This window comes from Lissotriton vulgaris, chromosome 2_1 (genome assembly GCF_964263255.1).
Source record: "Lissotriton vulgaris chromosome 2_1, aLisVul1.2, whole genome shotgun sequence".
In the NCBI taxonomy this organism is placed as follows: Eukaryota; Metazoa; Chordata; class Amphibia; order Caudata; family Salamandridae; genus Lissotriton; species Lissotriton vulgaris.
This window is the reverse complement of record NC_141687.1, coordinates 790,091,478-790,110,926: the sequence shown is the minus strand read 5'-3', so window position 1 is coordinate 790,110,926 and position 19,449 is coordinate 790,091,478. Positions and strand designations below refer to the sequence as shown.

Sequence of the window (19,449 nt, the reverse complement as noted above, 5' to 3'; positions counted from 1 at the left end):
TCCTTAAGTTCAAACAATTTCTGACCCAAAGGCTCCTTAAAAGACTTCACAGAAATAATTCTACTTTCTTCCCTAACTTCAAATTAATTCCCTGAACAATCGTTGTTATCCAAATAAAAGATATATTCATCGAACTTCTACATTGATCTTCAACAGTATGTCCTAATGCCTAATTATTTGCAGGTATATCCTGCCTCTATTTTTTTTTGATAATCAAGTTTATTGGTATTTTAGAGAACAAATCACAAAATACAATGGGAAGCATAATAAAACACGGTATATAGATACATTACATTGGAAAGAAGGACGACAGAGACTTGCACGACACTCTTGGAATGGATAGAACACTTGCATGTAAACATTCTTATAAAAGCCGCAGTCGCGCCCCTCAGGGCATTAAGTTGAACCATTTGCCCCATATCTTGCCAAAAAGCTCGGGGCAACTACTGGCCTCGAAGAGGGGTTCCTCCTGAGTCCCACTCCAATCTACCCCCCCCCCCCCCCCCCCCCCCCACCCACCGTCTCCATTTCTGCATGGTAGGCGGCTTGGCCTGAGACCAAAGTGCTGCTATATCGTGTTTCGCCACCGCCATTCCGAGGAAGAGTTTATCGGCCCGAGAACCATCGAGGCCTTCAAACACACCCAGAATCAGGCGTAGCGGGTCATGGGGAACCTCCCATCCCAAGGTCTGTGTAAGCTCTAGCTGTACCCCCGCCCAGAATGGTGCAAGGACGGGGCATTGCCATGTCATGTAGTAGAAGTCTGCAGGAGCGTGGTTGCATCGGTTGCAGGACGGGGACGGTCGCATATGGGCGCTGTATAGGTGCGCTGGGGTGAAGTATGCCGTGTGGCAGTAATAAAGTTGGACTAGACTTAACTTGTAGGAGGTCGTCAGGGTCTTGGGAGCCATGAGGCATTCCCTCCTGCCTCTTTTTAATGTCCCTTTGGACACTTCTCCCCTGCGAGTCTCTTAGGACTCTAAACCTTGAAGAACCAGACATCCCATCCACTGATAAATGCTTTTTTCTTCTGAGACATTTACCACTAGGACCTTTGTTTGAGATGCCTTCATCACCAATCAAAGACCAAAATTTATCATCTTCACAATAATTAGGCCTTCTCTTTCTGCTGTTTCACATTAAAGACGTAACGGTCTCTTGAACTGTATCTTTAAGTTCTCTCCTCAAGATGTCTCTCACTCTCATCCTGGTCACTTCTCATATCTTCACTGACTTCTTCCTCAGTCATGTTAGTTGTAAAGATACTACAGAAACTATTAATTCCAATCAATTCAACTTCTGCTCCTGCCACCATCCAAATTGTGTGCGATGGGATTTCTTTTAACTAAACCACTTCACCAGCTATGTGTTCTGTACCCCCCATCTTCCTTCTTGCTTTAGTCATGCGAGTTCAGACAGCTCCTTGATCTTCTAAGACCTGTACTTCCTACTACGTAAGCTGCAGGCCAAGGAACCAGCTTACTCTGTATATCCTCCCGCTTGCTGCTCCTGCCCTACTCTTTAGAGGTGACAACGAAATCTCAAGAGGGCGCATGCAGCTAAAGCTTCATTTGATCTCTATAACTAAGTCAATTGTCTTCTGGGTTACACCTAAGTCCTTCCCAGTCTCATGCTCATTTACAAGACAGTTCTAATACCTATGTCTGTGGCTTAGCTGACGTCTTAACTGCCTCACTAGCTAGTTTGGTGCATAGCTTCGCAAGGCAGGTAGAGGGATGTAAGAAACCCTTGTAGTAATCCCAAGACCGTTCCCTGTGACAGACGCTCATTTAGAGCCTCTTCTAGATTCTGTATATATGGCCACACAGACCCAGACTTGTGTAACATTTATCTAATGGTCTAAGCAATTCCTATTATATTGCCTTCAAAGGTTTCAGATATGGGTTCAGTCCTGGTATGTCAAATGTCTTCCTTATAAATCTGGGGTGATGGGCCTGCCTGGAATGCTGAGACCCGCTATCTTGGGCTCGAGATTCGGCCCCTCACCACTACTTGTTCACAGTACTTCCAGTCTGGGTGACGGTTTTCCTCTTAAAGCAGCAGTGCACCCCCTGATAACTATATCTCTGTCCCAAACATTCATGCACACTTGCAAAGTGTGCTCGCCACTCTCCCTGCTCCAGTGTTAGAGTAGCCCCTCCCCACAGAGCTGCCGCAGCAGGACAAAAGTAAATAATAACCCTGAGTTATCATTTCACTTTCCTATAATTCCTTCCAGACATGTCAGTAGCCAATGTAAGATCCTCCTCTTGAGCAGCTGCTGATACTTGTACCTAGTACCAAATAGAGTTATGTCAAATTCAACCAGTTGAAAATCCGGTGCATCTTGTAGGTGGCCTGTGCCCTCTCCAAAATAATATATTGTCATGTTCTTGGCCCAAAAAAACGTTATCACAACTGGTTATAATGAATATCTGAGTATGTAATCTCACTATAGAAAGTAATCACTGAATATTTTGAACGGGACAGCTGGCCCTTAGAAGTGATTCCACCAGAGTATCCAAAGGGTGTATAATGTTAACAAAGGTACACGGAAGCATCGATCTGCCTGAATCATTTTTGGCAGCCAGTCCGAATTCAAATGCAAAGAGTATGAACTCCGAGCTAGTAAATATCACTTAGAATTGTCTGGATCTGTAAAGCACTATTGTTGTCTTGACCTTATCGTTATTGAGTAGTAGTTAGGAACAGTAAAGTTGGGATTTAAATAGCCCCGTGCCTTACGCTCAAACCAGTACAAAAGGGGGTGGTGATGGACGGAGCATCTGAATCAATCAAACACTCACACCCAGTCAAAAGATCTGGGTTTAATCCATCACCGTTCTTTAGCCCACTCTGCCACCCCAGTTCAGACATGGCTATATGCAAATCAGTCTGACCCTGTGCCTCATGGGAACAGTCCAGCCCGAACTGCCAAGCCATGTCTTCCCTGGACCGGAAACAAGCTTCCGAGGACCGGTTTCTGGCATTCCAGCCGTCTTCAGCCCGGCTTGCTTGAATCCAGTGGCAAAGTGAGCAAGGGACTCACGTCTGAGCATACCCTGCCACACTTATGGCGGCCAAAAGCGGTACAAAAGGGGGTGGTGATGGACAGAGCATCTGAATCAATCAAACACTCACACCCAGTCAAAAGATCTGGGTTTAATCCATCACCGTTCTTTAGCCCACTCTGCCACCCCAGTTCAGACATGGCTATATGCAAATCAGTCTGACCCTGTGCCTCATGGGAACAGTCCAGCCCGAACTGCCAAGCCATGTCTTCCTTGGACCGGAAGCAAGCTTCCGAGGACCGGTTACGCTCAAACCACACATGACCATGTTTGAGGGTTAGAACTGCACTAATGACACATTCATGCATGGTGTGTCCCATTAGAAATGGCAGTTGTCAGAACAGCGGTTTGTGTTATACTATGTATGTGTGTGTTTGTATATATATATATATATATATATATATATATCATTGTTCACAATTGTTAGTGTCCCTTGCTGCGGTTTAGAAGTCCGGTCACAGGTTGACATAAACTAAAAGGCACTCCTATGTGGTTTTAAGCCTTTCAAAGTTTATATCCAAGCAGTGTATGTGTATTTGGACTCCTACTTAAATTGTGCTGTCTGATCCCAAGAACAAGTATATCGTTTAGTGTTGTGGTTATTGCTGGTCATGTTGCATGAGGTGTGGTGTGTGCTCGCTCCTTTTTCAACATGCCCACAGCTCCAAAACTACTACCTTTTTGTTGTGGGTTCTGATCACAGGTATCTTTTGAGAAGACTGGTCTTGCAATGTATCATCAACTGATGCATGCAGAGATGAACAATGCATGTTTTCTCTGTGGCTTTAGCTTTGGCATCTGGTTTATCTGTTTCTGCTACCAGGTCTTTGACAGTACTGTAAAACCTACCCTTGTTTGCAAGATAATGTTTGATTGGCATTTTGCAGGTGCTTCAATGTCAGGATGTGTTCCAGTGTCCAAGCATTGTGGTAGATTCAGATTTTGCAATATAAGCAGGGTTACTATTATTTTGTTTCTAATATCCTGCATCTCTCTGTATACCTTTAGGGACCTGCCATAGTGTGGCAGAGTCTTTGTCCAGGTGCACTTTTTCTGGTATCCTAATGTTTGTTATTCTGTGTCCCAGGGCATTCCCGCTTTCTCTAACCCAAGTCATAAGTAGGGCTCCCGGTTTTATGGTATTTGTGTTTTTTGACATTTCAGTTTTTATTTTTCCATACTTATTTTTCACTTACATGGTCAATATTTATCCGTATTTGTTTTAGGTTTTGTGAAACAATGAAGCTGAAACTAGTAGTTCCACATTTATTCAAATTATAAATGTATATTCATAGTTGTATGCCTAACAGGTTTCAATTATATGAACAAACATGATAAAACAGTACATCTACATGAAACAGGCACATTTTAGTATCATCCTCGTGCACAGTAACTGCTGTTTAAGCCTCGTTACTAAAATATTTTTCTCCTCCCCCCCACCCCCTTTTTCTACTTGTCAATTTGCACATCTATTAGCCTGGCTGTCATGACTGATAGCATTTAGAAATAGAAATACTTCTGTTTTTATCCATGTTTAAAAATAAATACCGATAGAAAAACAAATGTTTTCTGTGTCTATTTATCTGTAAAAATCATTAAAAACGGAAAACAGGGAGCCTTAGTCATAGGTTAGCCTACTGGGCCGAGGTGGGGATAAGGTTGGAAGGAAAGAGAGCTGAAGGATAGATAGCGGATTGCAAACTCAGCTCTTCCCTAATGGCTCAGGGATTGCGTGGGAGGACAGGCACACCAGTGTTCGAGGGAGAGGCCTCAGCACGCTCCCATCCGAGGATAGCCTTCCATCCAAGTTCTCTCAACATGACTGCAGGCTTTATAACACATGTTTATATTTTGCTTATTTGGGCGTGCTTGTCTGTGGCTCCAGTGGTGAAGTGCTTTCGTTTAGGTGGGTGATCTTCGAAGCAATCAGGACGGTTTCCAGTGATTAGTTCTGTCGAAAATTAGTGAAAAGCTGAGAGTCGTAAACCGTTTTAATCCTTGCACTAGTTATAAATAAAATAATCAGGGTCTTGTCTTCTCTCTTTTTCAGAGCGCCGGAAAGTACAGACAACAAGGAAGAAATTACATTGTTGAAGACGGGGATATTATCTTCTTTAAATTCAATACACCCCAACAACCGAAGAAGAAGTGATTTTTACACTTTTACTGTGCAGTTAAACCTACTTGAAAATTCTATGTTTATTTTTTATTTTATTCATACAAAACTATTTCTAAATAGAAAACTACAAACATCTAGGAGGGCTAAATTCCCTCACAAAATGAACTACTGTTACTGTTAAAAACACGTCTCGACTGGTGAACATATATAATTCCGAAATGCAAACAGATTTGCCTTTCAGACAATTAAGACCCTGCTCCAAATTCTGGAAGCAGTTCAGGAGCCATATGACTCTCATGATACTTCATTAATCTCCATCATGTAAGCCAAGCCTGACACATTTGACAGTGAGGACAATGTGGCCTGCTCTTTTTTGAATCAACAGATAATGCATGTTTTACAGTACTCCAGATGTCTACACTCAATAAAACATTTGAAAAAACCAGCCTCAGTGTGTTTGGGGATGTCTGTATTGACTGGCAGTGGTGTGCTGAATGCGATACGGCACCTGCTGGATGCTGATTACAGAATTTGAAGACATGTGCATGACACAGTAACTGGCAGCTTGGGGCGGCTGCAATTGTGTCTTAAAGTGAGTCTTTCATGGGAATTGGGAGATTAGGTTGCCAGCGAATGCTGTCATAGAAAAGAAGGTAATGAATTTGTAGTCGATGCATCTTTATGGGAAGAAAGTACAGAGTGGCCTGTGTAGCTCTGACCGAATTGACAGACGCATATGATGGAAAATACCAAACTAAGGGACTGAAAATAGCCGGGGGTCATTTACGGGGAGCAGTTGCTTGTGTGTTGTTGCTTTAAATGTAACCTTTTTCACGTGCACGGCTTGTGGCCCCTACTGAGTTTTTAGAATGACGTATTCTTATTGCTAATCCTGGGTTTAAGTAGCTGCTTCTTTTGTGCCTAATATCAATCACTTTTTTATTAATGAACTGCAGCCTCCCGTTTTTAATCCGGATTGTAAAACTTGAAACATGCAGCGGTCACAGGGTGGGCCTTACCGCTGACGATTCACTTATTATATAGGAGACGATGAAATTGAATACAGCTCTGACTTTTGAAGCCTTGACTTTTGAAAACCTCGACCAATGAACCTTTAGGTGTAGGTTTTTTTTCTCCAGGTGTAACTTAAGAGGCTAATGAAGTGTTTTGACGGAATGAATTCACGTGTTTTTAAGCCTACATATTCTCTTATTCTCGATTATGATGCAGTCACTTCTTTATCACTTCAAAAACAGGTCGGTTGAATGTATAAATATTTCCATTTGGGACCGTCTTCAAGTGTAATACATTGGAGTTTATTTGCATCGTATCCTTGTAACTATGAAGTGCGCTTTCATGTATTTTATGTTTGTAGTTGTGTTAATAGAATTTTTTTTGTTTTGTCTATAGTCAAAATTATGGCTATATTTTCCTCTTCATGACATGAACATGTCCAGCCCTGTTTTTGAAATTTCAGTGTTAACCCTGCACCAAACAAACGCGCCTAGGCAGTGTCTGCTGGGACCAAAACCGATCTAGATATCAAAACGAAGTATCCTGTCTCTAGAAATCTTGGTTCTAGTAGACTTTTCACAATACATTTTTTTGGTAATATGTGGCAAGTGGTACATTCTAAAGCACAATAGCCAGTATTATTAGCCGGCCCACTCCAAGGAAGGACACGACATAGGGAAGACTGATATTTAATGACTAATATGGGGAGAGAGAGATATTGCACCATAGAACCACGTCTTGACACAGGCATCCCTCTATCACAGAAATACGTACTTTGCAGTGAGTCAACAACACTACAAAGCCAGAAATTTAGAGGATTTTTGTTGGGGTTTCGCCTATCATGATAGACAGCCCTCGCAACTCGTACAATACTCAGCACAGCCCTTTCGTGGCTTCAGAGGACGGGATGGTTGCAGAGGTCTTGACCACCACCAGAGACAGTAGTCCTCCGCCTCCCTTGCCATGCCTAATGTCAAGCGCCACATTGAGTCCCCTTCCCAAGCCTCATTGATTCCTTCTTCTCTTGGTCATGCACGGAAAATAGGGGGGTCTGAATTTGTTTTACCTGCCTGTCGAGTGTGCAATTACCCCAAACCAGTGAGTGTTGCAGCGTTTTCAGTGTGGTTACACCTTTCCCTTTACTGCAGTGCCCCCTTACAATCCCACTTGTGTTTATTCATAATTTGGCAGATCATGCCACCATTCTAGCCCAGGAAGTTTACTCTGTGCAGACCAAAGCATACATAGAGAGGGTTTTGGAGGCATAGAAGCAGGGAATGTTACTTTAAATTATTTCTGTTCCCCAGACAAGATGGGGTACAAAGACTGATTCTAGTCTTTCCAGTGCCTTAAACTTTCTTTCAGAAGGACAAGTTTAAGATGTTGACTTTGGCCCAGGTTTTTTCTGTCTTAGGTCCAGCGGACTGGATAGTCTCTCCTTGGACTTGTTGGACGACTCCTTTCATGTGCCTGCCCTGCCGTTTACAGATGCTTCCTTCAGTTGTTAGTGGGGTCAGAAAACTTTCAGTTAAGCGTCCAACCCTTCGGCCTTACCTCAGTCTGCTGCTGGTTATGAAGGTGATGGCAGTGGTTGTGGCCTTTCTTTGCAGTCCAGGAATATGTGTATTCTTATGATTTAACAACTGGCTGCTGAAGGCGGGCTTGACACAGTCAGTCATGGACCACCTACAAACATGTTGACCTACCATCACTAGAGTTTTTCATCAACAAGCCAAAATCCAACCGCAGCTGATGCAAAGGATTCGCTTCACAGGGGCTATTCTGGATATGGTGGATTACAAAGCTTATCTACTTCATGGCAAGTATGGGATATGTAGGCTGTTTTCCCGATGTTTGGTGCTCTTTCTTGGGTTAGGGCATTGCCTGTTCTTAGGCTTCTTGGCCTTGTGCATGCTGATGGTCCCTCGTGCCCTGTGGCACATGCAGACCCTGTAGTGGAAATGTTGCCAACAGTGGGCACAGCACTGGGGCTGCATCTCCATAGTTTGCAAGAGGCTGCCCAGGGCCTTCAGTGATGCCTGTCTAATACCAATGTGACCCGCAGCTCCGTGTTCTCCACCCACCTAGAGCTCATAGTAGTGGCAGATGTTTCTTCTCTGGAGCAGTCATCTGGGAGAGGTGAACATCAGGTGTCTTGGTCCACGAAGGAGCAGTGAGCAGCACATCAACCTACTGGAGCTTCATTCCATTCGGTTGGCTCTGAAGGTCTTCCTCCCATCCATCACAGGAAAGCTGAAACAGCCCTTGATGGACAACCCTACTGTCATGTGGTACTATACCAAGCAGTGTTGTGTGGGGTCGCAAGTGGTGTTCCAGGAAAAGTGGCAACTCTAGAAGTGATTGGCCGTCCAAGGAATATCTCTGATCGCTAAAGATTGTTGGGCTCGCTGAATGCCGGACGAGCTCAGCAGACGTCTTCTGGCGGAGCATGAAATACCATCTTCATCTGGAGGTGGTTAAAGGCATCTTCATCAGGTGGAGTGTGGATTGTCTGGATCTTTTTGCCATCTCCAAGAACGCACAATGTTGCAATTACTGCACCCTGGAGTTTCAGTGAAGATGCTCCATGGGAGACACATTGTGCCTGCAGTAAAACTCTGGGGTCCTGTATGTCTTCCTACTTCTACCACTCCTGCCCAGAGTTCTGAATAAGATCGGGAAGGACTGGCTCAGGTCCTCCTCAGAGATCCGGATTGGTGTGGAACTCCAATCTACTGAAACCAAGCCTTTGCACTTCGATTCAACTACCTCTTTGGGAGGGCCTCCTGGTTCAGCAACAGAGCAGGGGCCTGATCTGAACCTCCTCTACTAACACCTATATGCGTGGTTGGAGTTTGAGCAGCACTGTCAGAGTGGCTAGCTCTCCCTATGAAATGTATTCATGCTGGTCGACCTCTCTGCAGCCTTCGACACAGTCTGCCATAGCACCCTTTTACAACGCCTCAGAAACATCGGAATCCAAGGAAAGGCACTGGAATGGATCACCTCGTTCCTCACTGGAAGAACCCAGAGAGTCCGCCTCCCACCATTCAAGTCAGAGGCCTCAGAAATCATCTGCGGCGTACCACAAGGATCCTCACTCAGTCCCACCCTCTTCAACGTATACATGAGCCCCCTCGCGGCCATCGCACGCCAACACAACCTCAACATCATCTCTTACGCGGATGACACTCAACTGATCCTATCTCTCACCAAGGACCCCAGCACCGCCAAAACTAACCTACACGAGGGAATGAAAGAAGTCGCCGAATGGATGAAACAAAGCCGTCTGAAACTAAACTCAGACAAAACAGAAGTCCTCATCCTAGGCAAATCCCCTTCCGCATGGGACGACTCTTGGTGGCCGGAAGCCCTCGGAAAAGCACCCATCCCGACAGACCACGCACGGAACCTAGGCGTCATCCTGGATTCTTCACTATCAATGAACAGACAAGTCAACGCCGTATCCTCTTCCTGCTTTAACATTCTTCGCATGCTCAGAAAAACATTTCGCTGGATATCCTCCGAAACAAGGAAAATAGTCACCCACGCTCTGGTCACGAGCCGACTGGACTACGGAAACACCCTTTACGCAGGTACTACCGCAAAACTCCAGAAGAAACTACAACGAATCCAAAACGCCTCAGCCAGGCTCATATTAGACATCCCACGCAACGAACACATCTCTGGTCACCTTAAAGACCTCCACTGGCTACCCGTCAATAAGAGGATTACTTTCCGACTGCTTACCCACGCACACAAATCACTCTACGACATCGGACCAGAGTGCCTCAACTCTCGACTGTCCTTTTACACCCCCTCCCGCCAACTTCGCTCTTCCAGCCAAGCCTTCGCCACTGTACCTCGCATCAACAAGACCACCATGGGAGGCAGATCCTTCTCCTACCTGGCTGCCAAAACATGGAACTCACTCCCCGCTTACCTTCGCCTCACCCAGAATCACCTAGCGTTCAGAAAGCAGCTTAAAACGTGGATATTCGACAATTAATCCTACCCCCCTTCCTAGCGCCTTGAAACCCTCTGGGTATGTAGTGCGCTATATAAATGTTATGACTTGACTTGACTTGACTTCAGGCTAAATTGTCTACAGTTTAGATTTTTCTTTTAATCTCTAGTCCCGCAGGTCTTGCAGTGGGCTTCAATAAAGGTAATTTTTCAGTCATTTGGGCCTTTCTACTGTCTGAGCAGCCCTTGATATACAAGACATTAGTTGTGGTGTGTTTCTTAAAGGGGCTCAAATGTATGTTTCCCCCATGTTCTTTTTCTGCTAGAGAATTCTAACCGCAGATTCCTCACTGTAGAAAATTCCCCAGATGTCAGACTAGATCTGAAAAATCTTGAGCAGTACTTCTGCGTGCCAGTAGGTAGCATTGATGACCTCTCTTTGGTGTTTTCCACTTTGGAAGTGACCACGTTGTTTCCATGTAAGCGCCAACCCAGCGCGCAGACATCAATTCCTTTCTTTCTGCACCAACACCAACACTGCGGATTCAAAGAGCTACCTCAGTTATTTTCTCTACACTTTTTCGACTTTTGAGATTTACTCCCAGTGTCCAAAGGACTTGTCTCTCAACAAACCCATAGTTTAAACTGTGTGGAGAATATTACCGACAGGTGTCTGTCTCTGACCCACACTTGGTTTGCCTGTGGTGCCTGGGGCCACTCCACATCCCCAAGGTCTACTCCGACTGCTATTCTATGAATTCCGAAGACGATTTGTAAGCAGGCCTTGAAACTCATGGCGCATTGCAGAAGAATGCTCCACCCCGATCTCGCTCCTGTGGGAGATCACAAGATCGTTCTCAGAGCCTTTCCAGCTGACATTCGTCTTCACGGACCAGTCTTCTCCTAGTCAAGTAAGTCCAAGAAGCACAAGAAGAAGGTGTTGAAGCATTCTTCGACTTGCTTATCCGGGCACACACTGCACTACCCGGGTTCCCTAGAGCGATGCCCACCCAATGTAAAAAAAAATGTACAATGCCACGCACGCCACCTTTGGGCCACTGACCTCCTCTGGCACACCTTAAGGCCCCATAGAACCAAGAGGTGCCCTTGCTGGGTTATTACTGTTGTGTTCACCTCCAAAGAAAGCCGGGCAATCTGGATCCAACCAGAGATCCGGGCAGACACGGTCAAGGGTGTTTTCTTCCATCCTGGCTCCTTCCGTTCCAGCTCTATCCTCAATGCCTGCGGCGCCACTCAAAGATAAGCCCATTGTTATTCCTGACTCCAAATCGGCGGCATACAATGTCGATGCTGGTGCAATCCATGGCCTACCTACCCCTGGACTTACCACTCCTAGATCAACACTTCCTCCCTGAAGGGGAAGGCTTTGGTCCCCTAGAGGAGGACCCTGATCAAGTGGAAAACTGGTATGTGGAGCTGGGTGATGCCACCTCACCAGACTCTGGCATATTTTCCTTTACAGGTCCTGTGATGGAGGAAGGCGCATCCTTCACCACGGTGATGTGCAGTGTGGCAGAGGTACTTGAGCTTCAGCTGCCTGCTGTTGAGGTCAAGTCCAGCATCTTGAGAGAGATTCTTTACCCCTGGGCCAGTTTGGCTGAACCACTGCTTTCCTTTAACAAAGCCTTCACCAACATTCTCCTGGAGCATGGGCCAAAACTTGCTCAGCAGCTCCTGTGCAGTGAATGATTGTCCGACACCAACGCCCTGCCCCACGAGACCTTGCCTTCCTCTCCCAGCACCGCTCCCGAGAGAGCATGGCTGTGCAGGCCTCCGCATCAAATGCTTTCCATTCATCCCACAGGACAGGGAATCCAAGAGAATGGAAACCTTTGGGAAGCATATTTTCCCTCCAAGCAACCTAGCTTTGGTGAACACCACATGCCTCATGGGCAAATATTTCCATGCGCTGTGATACTCTGTTGCACAGCTACTTCCAGAGGTGGGCGGAGCTATCCTCAACCACGCCTTAGCAGATGTTCGGGAGACTGCGAAGTTTGCCATCAGGGAAATGTTGGATACCACAGATTCCCTAGGTAAAGCCATGGTTTCTATGGTGGTACTGCTTGGCACACCTGTTTGTGGTTCAATGGGTTCTCGGGGATGTCCAAGCTTCTTTAACTGTAATGCCCTTCTTTGACTTCAGCCTATTTGCCGGCAACGCTGACAAGGCGCTCAAGCACTTTTGGGAGAGCTGGTCACTGGCAGATCTCTTGGGTTTTCCTTATGTGCCCGGTCCCAGCAGCAGTCCTTTAACCCCTAACGCGGTCCTTGCATGTATGGGTTTCCGGAATATCAACAATACCCCCAGTACAGCAACCTGCTTAATCCTTTTGTGGGTGGGGTCTGTGACTCGAAAGAAAGCACAGGAGTCAGATGCAATGGGCGGTCCAGTCCGCCACCCATGCAGCTGCTGCCACCTGTAAGCCTCTTGATGTGCACCCTCCATTCGGCACAGCTATTTTGTTGGCAGCAGGATCAGGCACTATCTGCCCTAATGACCCGAGATAACCTGCATCAAGTGGGTGCTTCAGAATGTGTGGAAGAGGTACGCCCTTCCATTAGCAGAAACCCCTCTGCTTTTGCCATCATCCCAAGAACGGCTGATGGAAGACAATCTCTCCTTGCTCCATCAGGAAGCACAAGCTCTTCTGGCCAAATGAACCATCAAGAGAGTGCCCACACCTGAAGTAGGGTGTGGTTGTTATTCATGCCACTTTTTTTGCCCAAAAGAATGGAGGCCTCTGTTCTATATTAGATCTACGTTCTCTCAACTAATTTCTGAGAAAAGAGAAATTCAGGATGCTCACATTGTCTCAGGTTCTGTCTGCTCTGGACCTAAGATGGTAGCGCTAGACCTGCAGGACATATATTTACACATTGCCATCTTGATGAACCAAAGGTGTTATCGGTGGTCCACTGGACCATAAGCATTTCCAGTTCGCTGTGCTCTCTTTCATCCTTACCAGTCCCCTTCCGGTATTCACGAAAGTAATGGTGGTGGTTGCAGACCATCTGTGCAGGTTGGGGTTCCAGTCATCCCCTACTTTGACCACTAGCTGTTGAAGGTGGGCGCGCCCCAGGTATTTGTTGCCAACTACCAGACTATGGCGAACCTTCTGCATTTACTGAGGTTCATACTCAGTATGCTAAAGCCACACCAGACACCCTCTTAAAAGCTCCTTTTCATCAGAACCATTCTGGACACAGTGCAATTTCGCACCTATCCTCTGGAGCTGCGCGTCCAGGATATTTAGGCTATGATTCCGACATTTCAGCCTTTATACTGGATTTCGGTGAGACTGACTCTAAGGCTGCTTGGTCTCATGGCCTCCTGCATCCTGCTGGTTTGATCTGAAGTCCCAGTGGGTGCAGCATCTGGGAAATATCTACAATCGGGTCCAGATATTGGAGGTGACTTCACAAGATCTGCTTTGGTGGCTCACAAACCGCGACTGGCCCAGCAATAGACCCCTCTCCTTTCCCCACCTAGAACTGATAGTGGTGACTGATGCATCACTTCAGGGATGAGGCGACCTAGTTGGATAGGTGAAGATCGGAGGTCTCTAGTCTCCAGCAGAGTCCCAGCTCCACACCAACCTTTTGGAGCTGCAGGCAATTCGGTTGACATTGAAAGCCTTTCTTCCATCCATCAAAGGAAGGCTGGTTCAGGTGTTCACAGACAACACCAATGCCATGTGCATGTGTTCACAGACAACACGACCGCCATGTGGTATTGCAACACATAGGGCAAGGTGGGGTAATGGAAATTGTGCTAGGAGACTCTTCGCCTCTACACTTGGCTGAATCACCTGGGCATCTTCATGGTCATGCAGCCCCTGACTGGCTCACTGATCACCAGGGCTGACAAACTCTGCCGTTGATGCTTTGTGGAGGTGGCATAAGGGCTTCTGGGGAGCATCTTAGCTAGATCTGTTCGCCTCCTCCCGGAACACGCAGTGCCAGCATTTCTGCACATTGGAGTTTCCAAAGCGATTCTGGCTCAGAGACGCATTTAGTCTCCTGTGAAATACGGGACTCCTGTATGCATTTCCGCCATACCACTCCTGCCCCGAATTCTCATGAAGATCCAGATAGACTGGGACCAAGTAACTCTTTGGGCTCTGGATTGAGCATGAGGGTTTGCTATCCCGAACTCCTGTGCATGAGCATCGGTCGTCCGGTCAGACTTCCCTTTTGCAAGAGTCTCCTGTTGCAGCAACAGAGCAGAATCTTGCGCCCGAACCCCAACCTGGTCCTCATGTTTCTCATGTGCTTCCCCTTTGAGCCCCTACACAGCTATTCTCTTGACTATCGAAACATTTTTTCTGATGGCCATTACATCGGCCGAAAGGGTCATCGTGCTTCAAGCTCCCTCCTTTCACCCCCCCCATGCTCCAGCTTTTCCTAACAACCTCGATTTTCGGACGCATGCCTGTTTCTGCTGAAAGTTGTCACCCAATTTCATGTTGGCCAGAGCATCCCTTTGCCTACTTTCTTTGCTTCCCCTCTTCCCTCTAAGGAGGAGGAGAGACTCCACCACCTAGACCCAATGAGAGCTCTTTTGTTGCCCATTCATTGCAATAAGGGCCTCTGGATGCGCAAACAGCTCTTAATCGGGTTTACTGGAGCGAAAAAGGCAATGCGTTGCAGAAGCGGACACTCTATCGCTGGATTGTATTTGCATTAAGATCTGCTACGCATTGGCTAAGAAGCAGCCTACGAAAGGCTTGTGGGCCATTTCGCCAGAGCTGCGTTAACATGCATGGTACCTGTAATGAAAATCTACCTAGCCGCTATGCTGGAATCCCTCCACACATTCATAAAGCACTACCGCTTGGACAGGCTGGACAGTCGGGTCCATCGAGACAGGCATATGTATTGTGGTGCCCTATTTATAATAATTTGAAGGTGGTGGATAAATTGTAAATGAACAACATAACTTTAGAATTATTTAATTTTAAGTTTGGTTTCTGTAGGGAAAAGAGTGTTCCCATCTATAAATAAGCTTTAACCTTTGTTTTTTTCATTACATTTCAATGTTTCCAAAAAAATAGAAATGTGTTTCAAATCATAGTGTAATAAATGGTGTGTTATGTGAATTGTTGTACAGTACAGTGTAGGAGAATGTTGTAAAGGTGAAGTGGCATATTGTACAGAGTAGTAAAGTTTTATATAGTGTAGTGGCATGGTGTCTCATATAGTGGAGTCCAGTATCATAGACTGGAGCAGCAAGTTGTACAGTGGACATGGCATGTCATAAAGCAGAGTAGGGTGTTGGGGGACTGTCAAAGAGTGGAGTAGAGTGTTTTAAAGTGGAGTAGGGAGAAGTAGAGTGTCATAGAGTGGATTATCGTTGTGTATCGTGGATAGGAGTGGAGTGGTGTGTCGCAGAGTGTCTTACAGTGTAAAGTGGAGTTGAATACACAGGAGTGTTAGCCAGTGAAGTGGTGTAGGAGGGAGTCTGGTACAGTGGGATAAAGTGGAGTATAGTAGAGTGGAGTTCACAAGTGGGGTAACATGGAGTAAGGTTTAACAGATTGGAGTGGCGTGTCGTAGACTACAGTGGCATTAAGTGTAGTAGAGTGGCTTAGCATTCAGTGGAGTAAAGTCTCATAAATTGGAGTACTGTGTTATACCGTAGAGTGTAGTGATCTGTCACAGTATTGGAAAGTGTTGTAGACTACAGTAGAGTGCCGTACTGTCTAGTTGAGTTTTGTGGAGTGGTGTACAGTACAGTTTTGTGGAGTGTGATAGAGAGAATTGGCATACAGTGTTATAGCGTACAATGGCATAGAGTGGAGTGGCTTACAGAGGAGTAGTGTGGAGTCCTGTGTTATAAAGTAGAGTTGAGTAAAGTGGGGTGCAGTGGCATACAAAGAGTTGCGCACACTGTTGTATAGTAGACTAGAGTATCGTAGAGCGGCATAGAGTGGAGTAGTGTATTGTACAGTGGCATACACTATAGTAGAGTTTTGTGTTGTACAGTGGGTGTTATAGACAGGAGTAAAGTGTCAGAGTGGCATAGAGCGTAGTAGAGTGAAGTTGCATAGAGTACAGTAGTGTGGCAAATAGTGGAGCTGCGTAGAGTGAGGTAAAGTCATGTACAGTGGAGTAAAGTTGAGTGGAGTGGCGTAACTCAGTGTTGAGTAAACTATAGAGTGTATTGGTGTGTTGTAGAGTGGCATGAAGTGGTGTGGAGAAATGTAGGTAGTAAACCGCTATATTTTGGAGTGGGGTCTCGTGCAGTACAGTGGAGTGCTGTGTCGTAGAGTATAGAAGAGTGTCATATAGTAGAATATAGTGTTGTATAATGGAATGTACAGGCATAGAGTGGAGTACAAAGTTGGACAATGGAGTGTATGGGGATAGAGTGGAGTAGAGTGCCATAAAATGTAGTAGACCTTTATAGAATGGAGTTATATAGAGTGGAGGATTGTGTGGTCAGTGAGTGGCGTAGAGAAGATTACCATAAAGTGGAGTAGCATACAGTGGAATATTGTTGTCATGAGGTTACATAGGCATTGGGCACAAACATTTCCATTTTACATGCTCACGTGTATAGTTGACATTTTTTTAAACAATTACTTTTAACACACATTTCTTTTCATTCCCGTATGGAATACTGTTCTCAGAAAATTGTTTATTTATACTTGCGCTTCTTTGTAGGCACATTATTGGGCCTTGGAGCATTCTGTACAAGGACTAGGTACACTGCACAAAATGTCGTTTTTTTGTCTGTTCGACAACAGCTCTGGGTAGGTAGAATCAACATTGACAGCCAGGCCAGGGCTCAGAACAAATGGGTCCTGTTCATTATATAAACTAAACCAAGCATTTGTGTAGACATAGGAGCATTTTGATAGGTTGTCTAGATCGCTCCATGCTGGAATTCTAACCCGGCTGAATCCAGTCATTATCCTGAGAAGGACGACTGCCTTTCCTACATCAAGACTGGTTTCCAGATGACACACACCCGCAGGTAAATGGGGAGTTAGACCACTCTAAGGTATTCTGGCAGACCCTATGGTTAGTAAGATAGGCAGGCCAATTATATGTATTCATATAGTCCAATGCAAATGGACAATGGTTGGATTGTTCATTCTGTTCACCATTCTTGTAAAACTGGAAACATTGTTTTGCTTCATTCAATTAATCATTGCAGTGCATGTACTTTACACAAGAGTGCAATTGCTTCAATAAATATTTGAAATGCCAAATTGTGTACCTCTTGTTTCTTCCTTTGGGCATGCCTAAGTTAACAACAAAAGGGTCGATCTGGTTCCACAATTTCCTTAACACCTTGGCTGCTAGGGGTTTTCCCCTCCTGTGCTGAAATTGCTTGAATACTATAGTTTCATGACAAGGTCAGCTCGTCATAAGCACAGCTCCACTGTGCCGCATGACGAGCTGACCTTGTCATGAGTATGGAAGGGGTTAAGGAATCAGGGTTGTTATGTTCTTAGGTTGCAGACACTATCTGGTACCTTGTAAGGTTTAGTGGTCCAGATTACGCACTGTGAGCCCGGAATATAGTCCACATATTCTGGTGGTGTGCTCAGACTCAGTCCTACATAGTTTTGATGCTTATGTTGCCTAAATGCACAGTCTTGCTGAAATAGTAGGAACCGTACATCATGCTCCCAACAATCTAGACCAGGTACTTCTTTAATGGGTCTCCTGAGTTGTGTTCTTTTGTGTGCCCAAAGACCCTACTCACTATTTAACCAGAGACGTCTATGGTGTTAGCTAAAAATCCTCTTCAGCTAAATAGGGAGCCTCTATTTTCAGTCTGAAGGTTGTTCAATCATGAACCGTTCAAAGGATCACCCCACCTTAGATAATTACTCTGAATTCCACATATTCAAATGGCTAATCCAGTATTCGTGGCCATTCCACTAAACTGCTGTCTTGTAGTAACACAGCTTTTGCAACAACATCTGCTCCCTCAAGCAGGAGGGGATGTTATATATGTGGCAGAGGCCAACGAAGCGTATAAAACAAAAAAGGTGTTCTGTTCATGGGTAACATTGCCGGCACCAGATGCCAACACAGAAAATGTTCACACATACACTGTAGCAGCAGTGCCAAACAATTACAGACCAAATGAAGATTTATAAATGGCACAAAGTGGTTCAACTGCACCTTCACACATCCATTAGCTAATGTCAGACTGAGTCTCCTCAGCAATGACAGGGCAACTTGGACAGTCTTAGCCGGCTACACACCATATCCACAATTAACCGCTCTCACCGCAGCAGCAGAGCAACGTATATTTTACAACAGTCTAGTGAGATTATGCAAGCGTATGACAGTTTGTTATGCGAACAATAACAACAAACCCAGCAATGACTGTTCAATCTGCATGAGCTCATTTAGCAATGTCAGCAATTATTGGAGTCACTATCATTTCAATTATTTCAGATGGGAGGACATTCTGTTCTGGATTGCACAAAAACCAAATCGGCTTCAAGCAATATTTCTCCTTACAAAACCTTAAGATAAACAGAATTTTCACAATGTGCCTACCTTTAGGGATGATTCCGCTGGGAGAGGAGTGTGCCACATGGGGCACAGTATTTGCCATAACCTATACCATCAAGCATGGTAAGCCATCCATAACTGTTTTGCCATATGTGCTTAAATAGATCCAAAATTAATATGGGGCAGCCTCTGTCCTGGACTAGGGAATGAAGCTTATTGGTAATTTTGCCACAGTAGCCTCAATTATTTAAGTAATATTAAAGGGGAAGCAGCAGCTTTAGCAGTACACCAACATCTCACACAAATACTGTTAGCGGATCAGGAGCGAGACGTATCAGAAATGACTGCTGGCACCTATACATCCATAGGTCAAGATAATTTGGGGGCCAGACCTAAGAAAGCATTAATTGGGGGCACCTCTGAAAAAGATAACTCGAAACAGGCACCAAACACTGGCATTAATAAGAAAAATAAAGACAAGACTAAACTACGGGGTGGATCTCCTCCACAGCAGTGCTCTGAAAAGTGCTATAATCTGCGCAACCGTGAAACAAACAGCCTGATGGGTATTCGTATTCTCATACACGTCCTTCTCATTCCTTTCAGGAGTCATCTGAAAGAGGTCGATTCGAGCGTAGATTAGAGGAGTATGTGAAGCCAAAGAAAAACTCTCAACACTCGTCTGACTTCATAGTAAAAAAGTAAGAAAAGCTTCCATAACAAAAGCCTCAATTTAAAAAGAAGAAAGTGGCTGGGATCTCCGTTAAACATGCC

General features: G+C 45.3%; 1 protein-coding gene across 1 annotated transcript in view; it reads left to right on the top strand.

Moving 5' to 3' along the window:
* OLA1 (Obg like ATPase 1) overlaps positions 1–5,635 on the top strand; it is a 713,352-nt gene extending 707,717 nt beyond the window's left edge. Inside the window, exon 11 of the mRNA XM_086956152.1 lies at positions 5,122–5,635. Within this exon, the coding sequence (XP_086812278.1) occupies positions 5,122–5,223 (102 nt within the window). The 3' untranslated portion in view covers positions 5,224–5,635. The remainder of the gene's footprint in view (positions 1–5,121) is intronic.
* The last annotated feature ends 13,814 nt before the right edge of the window (positions 5,636–19,449 follow it).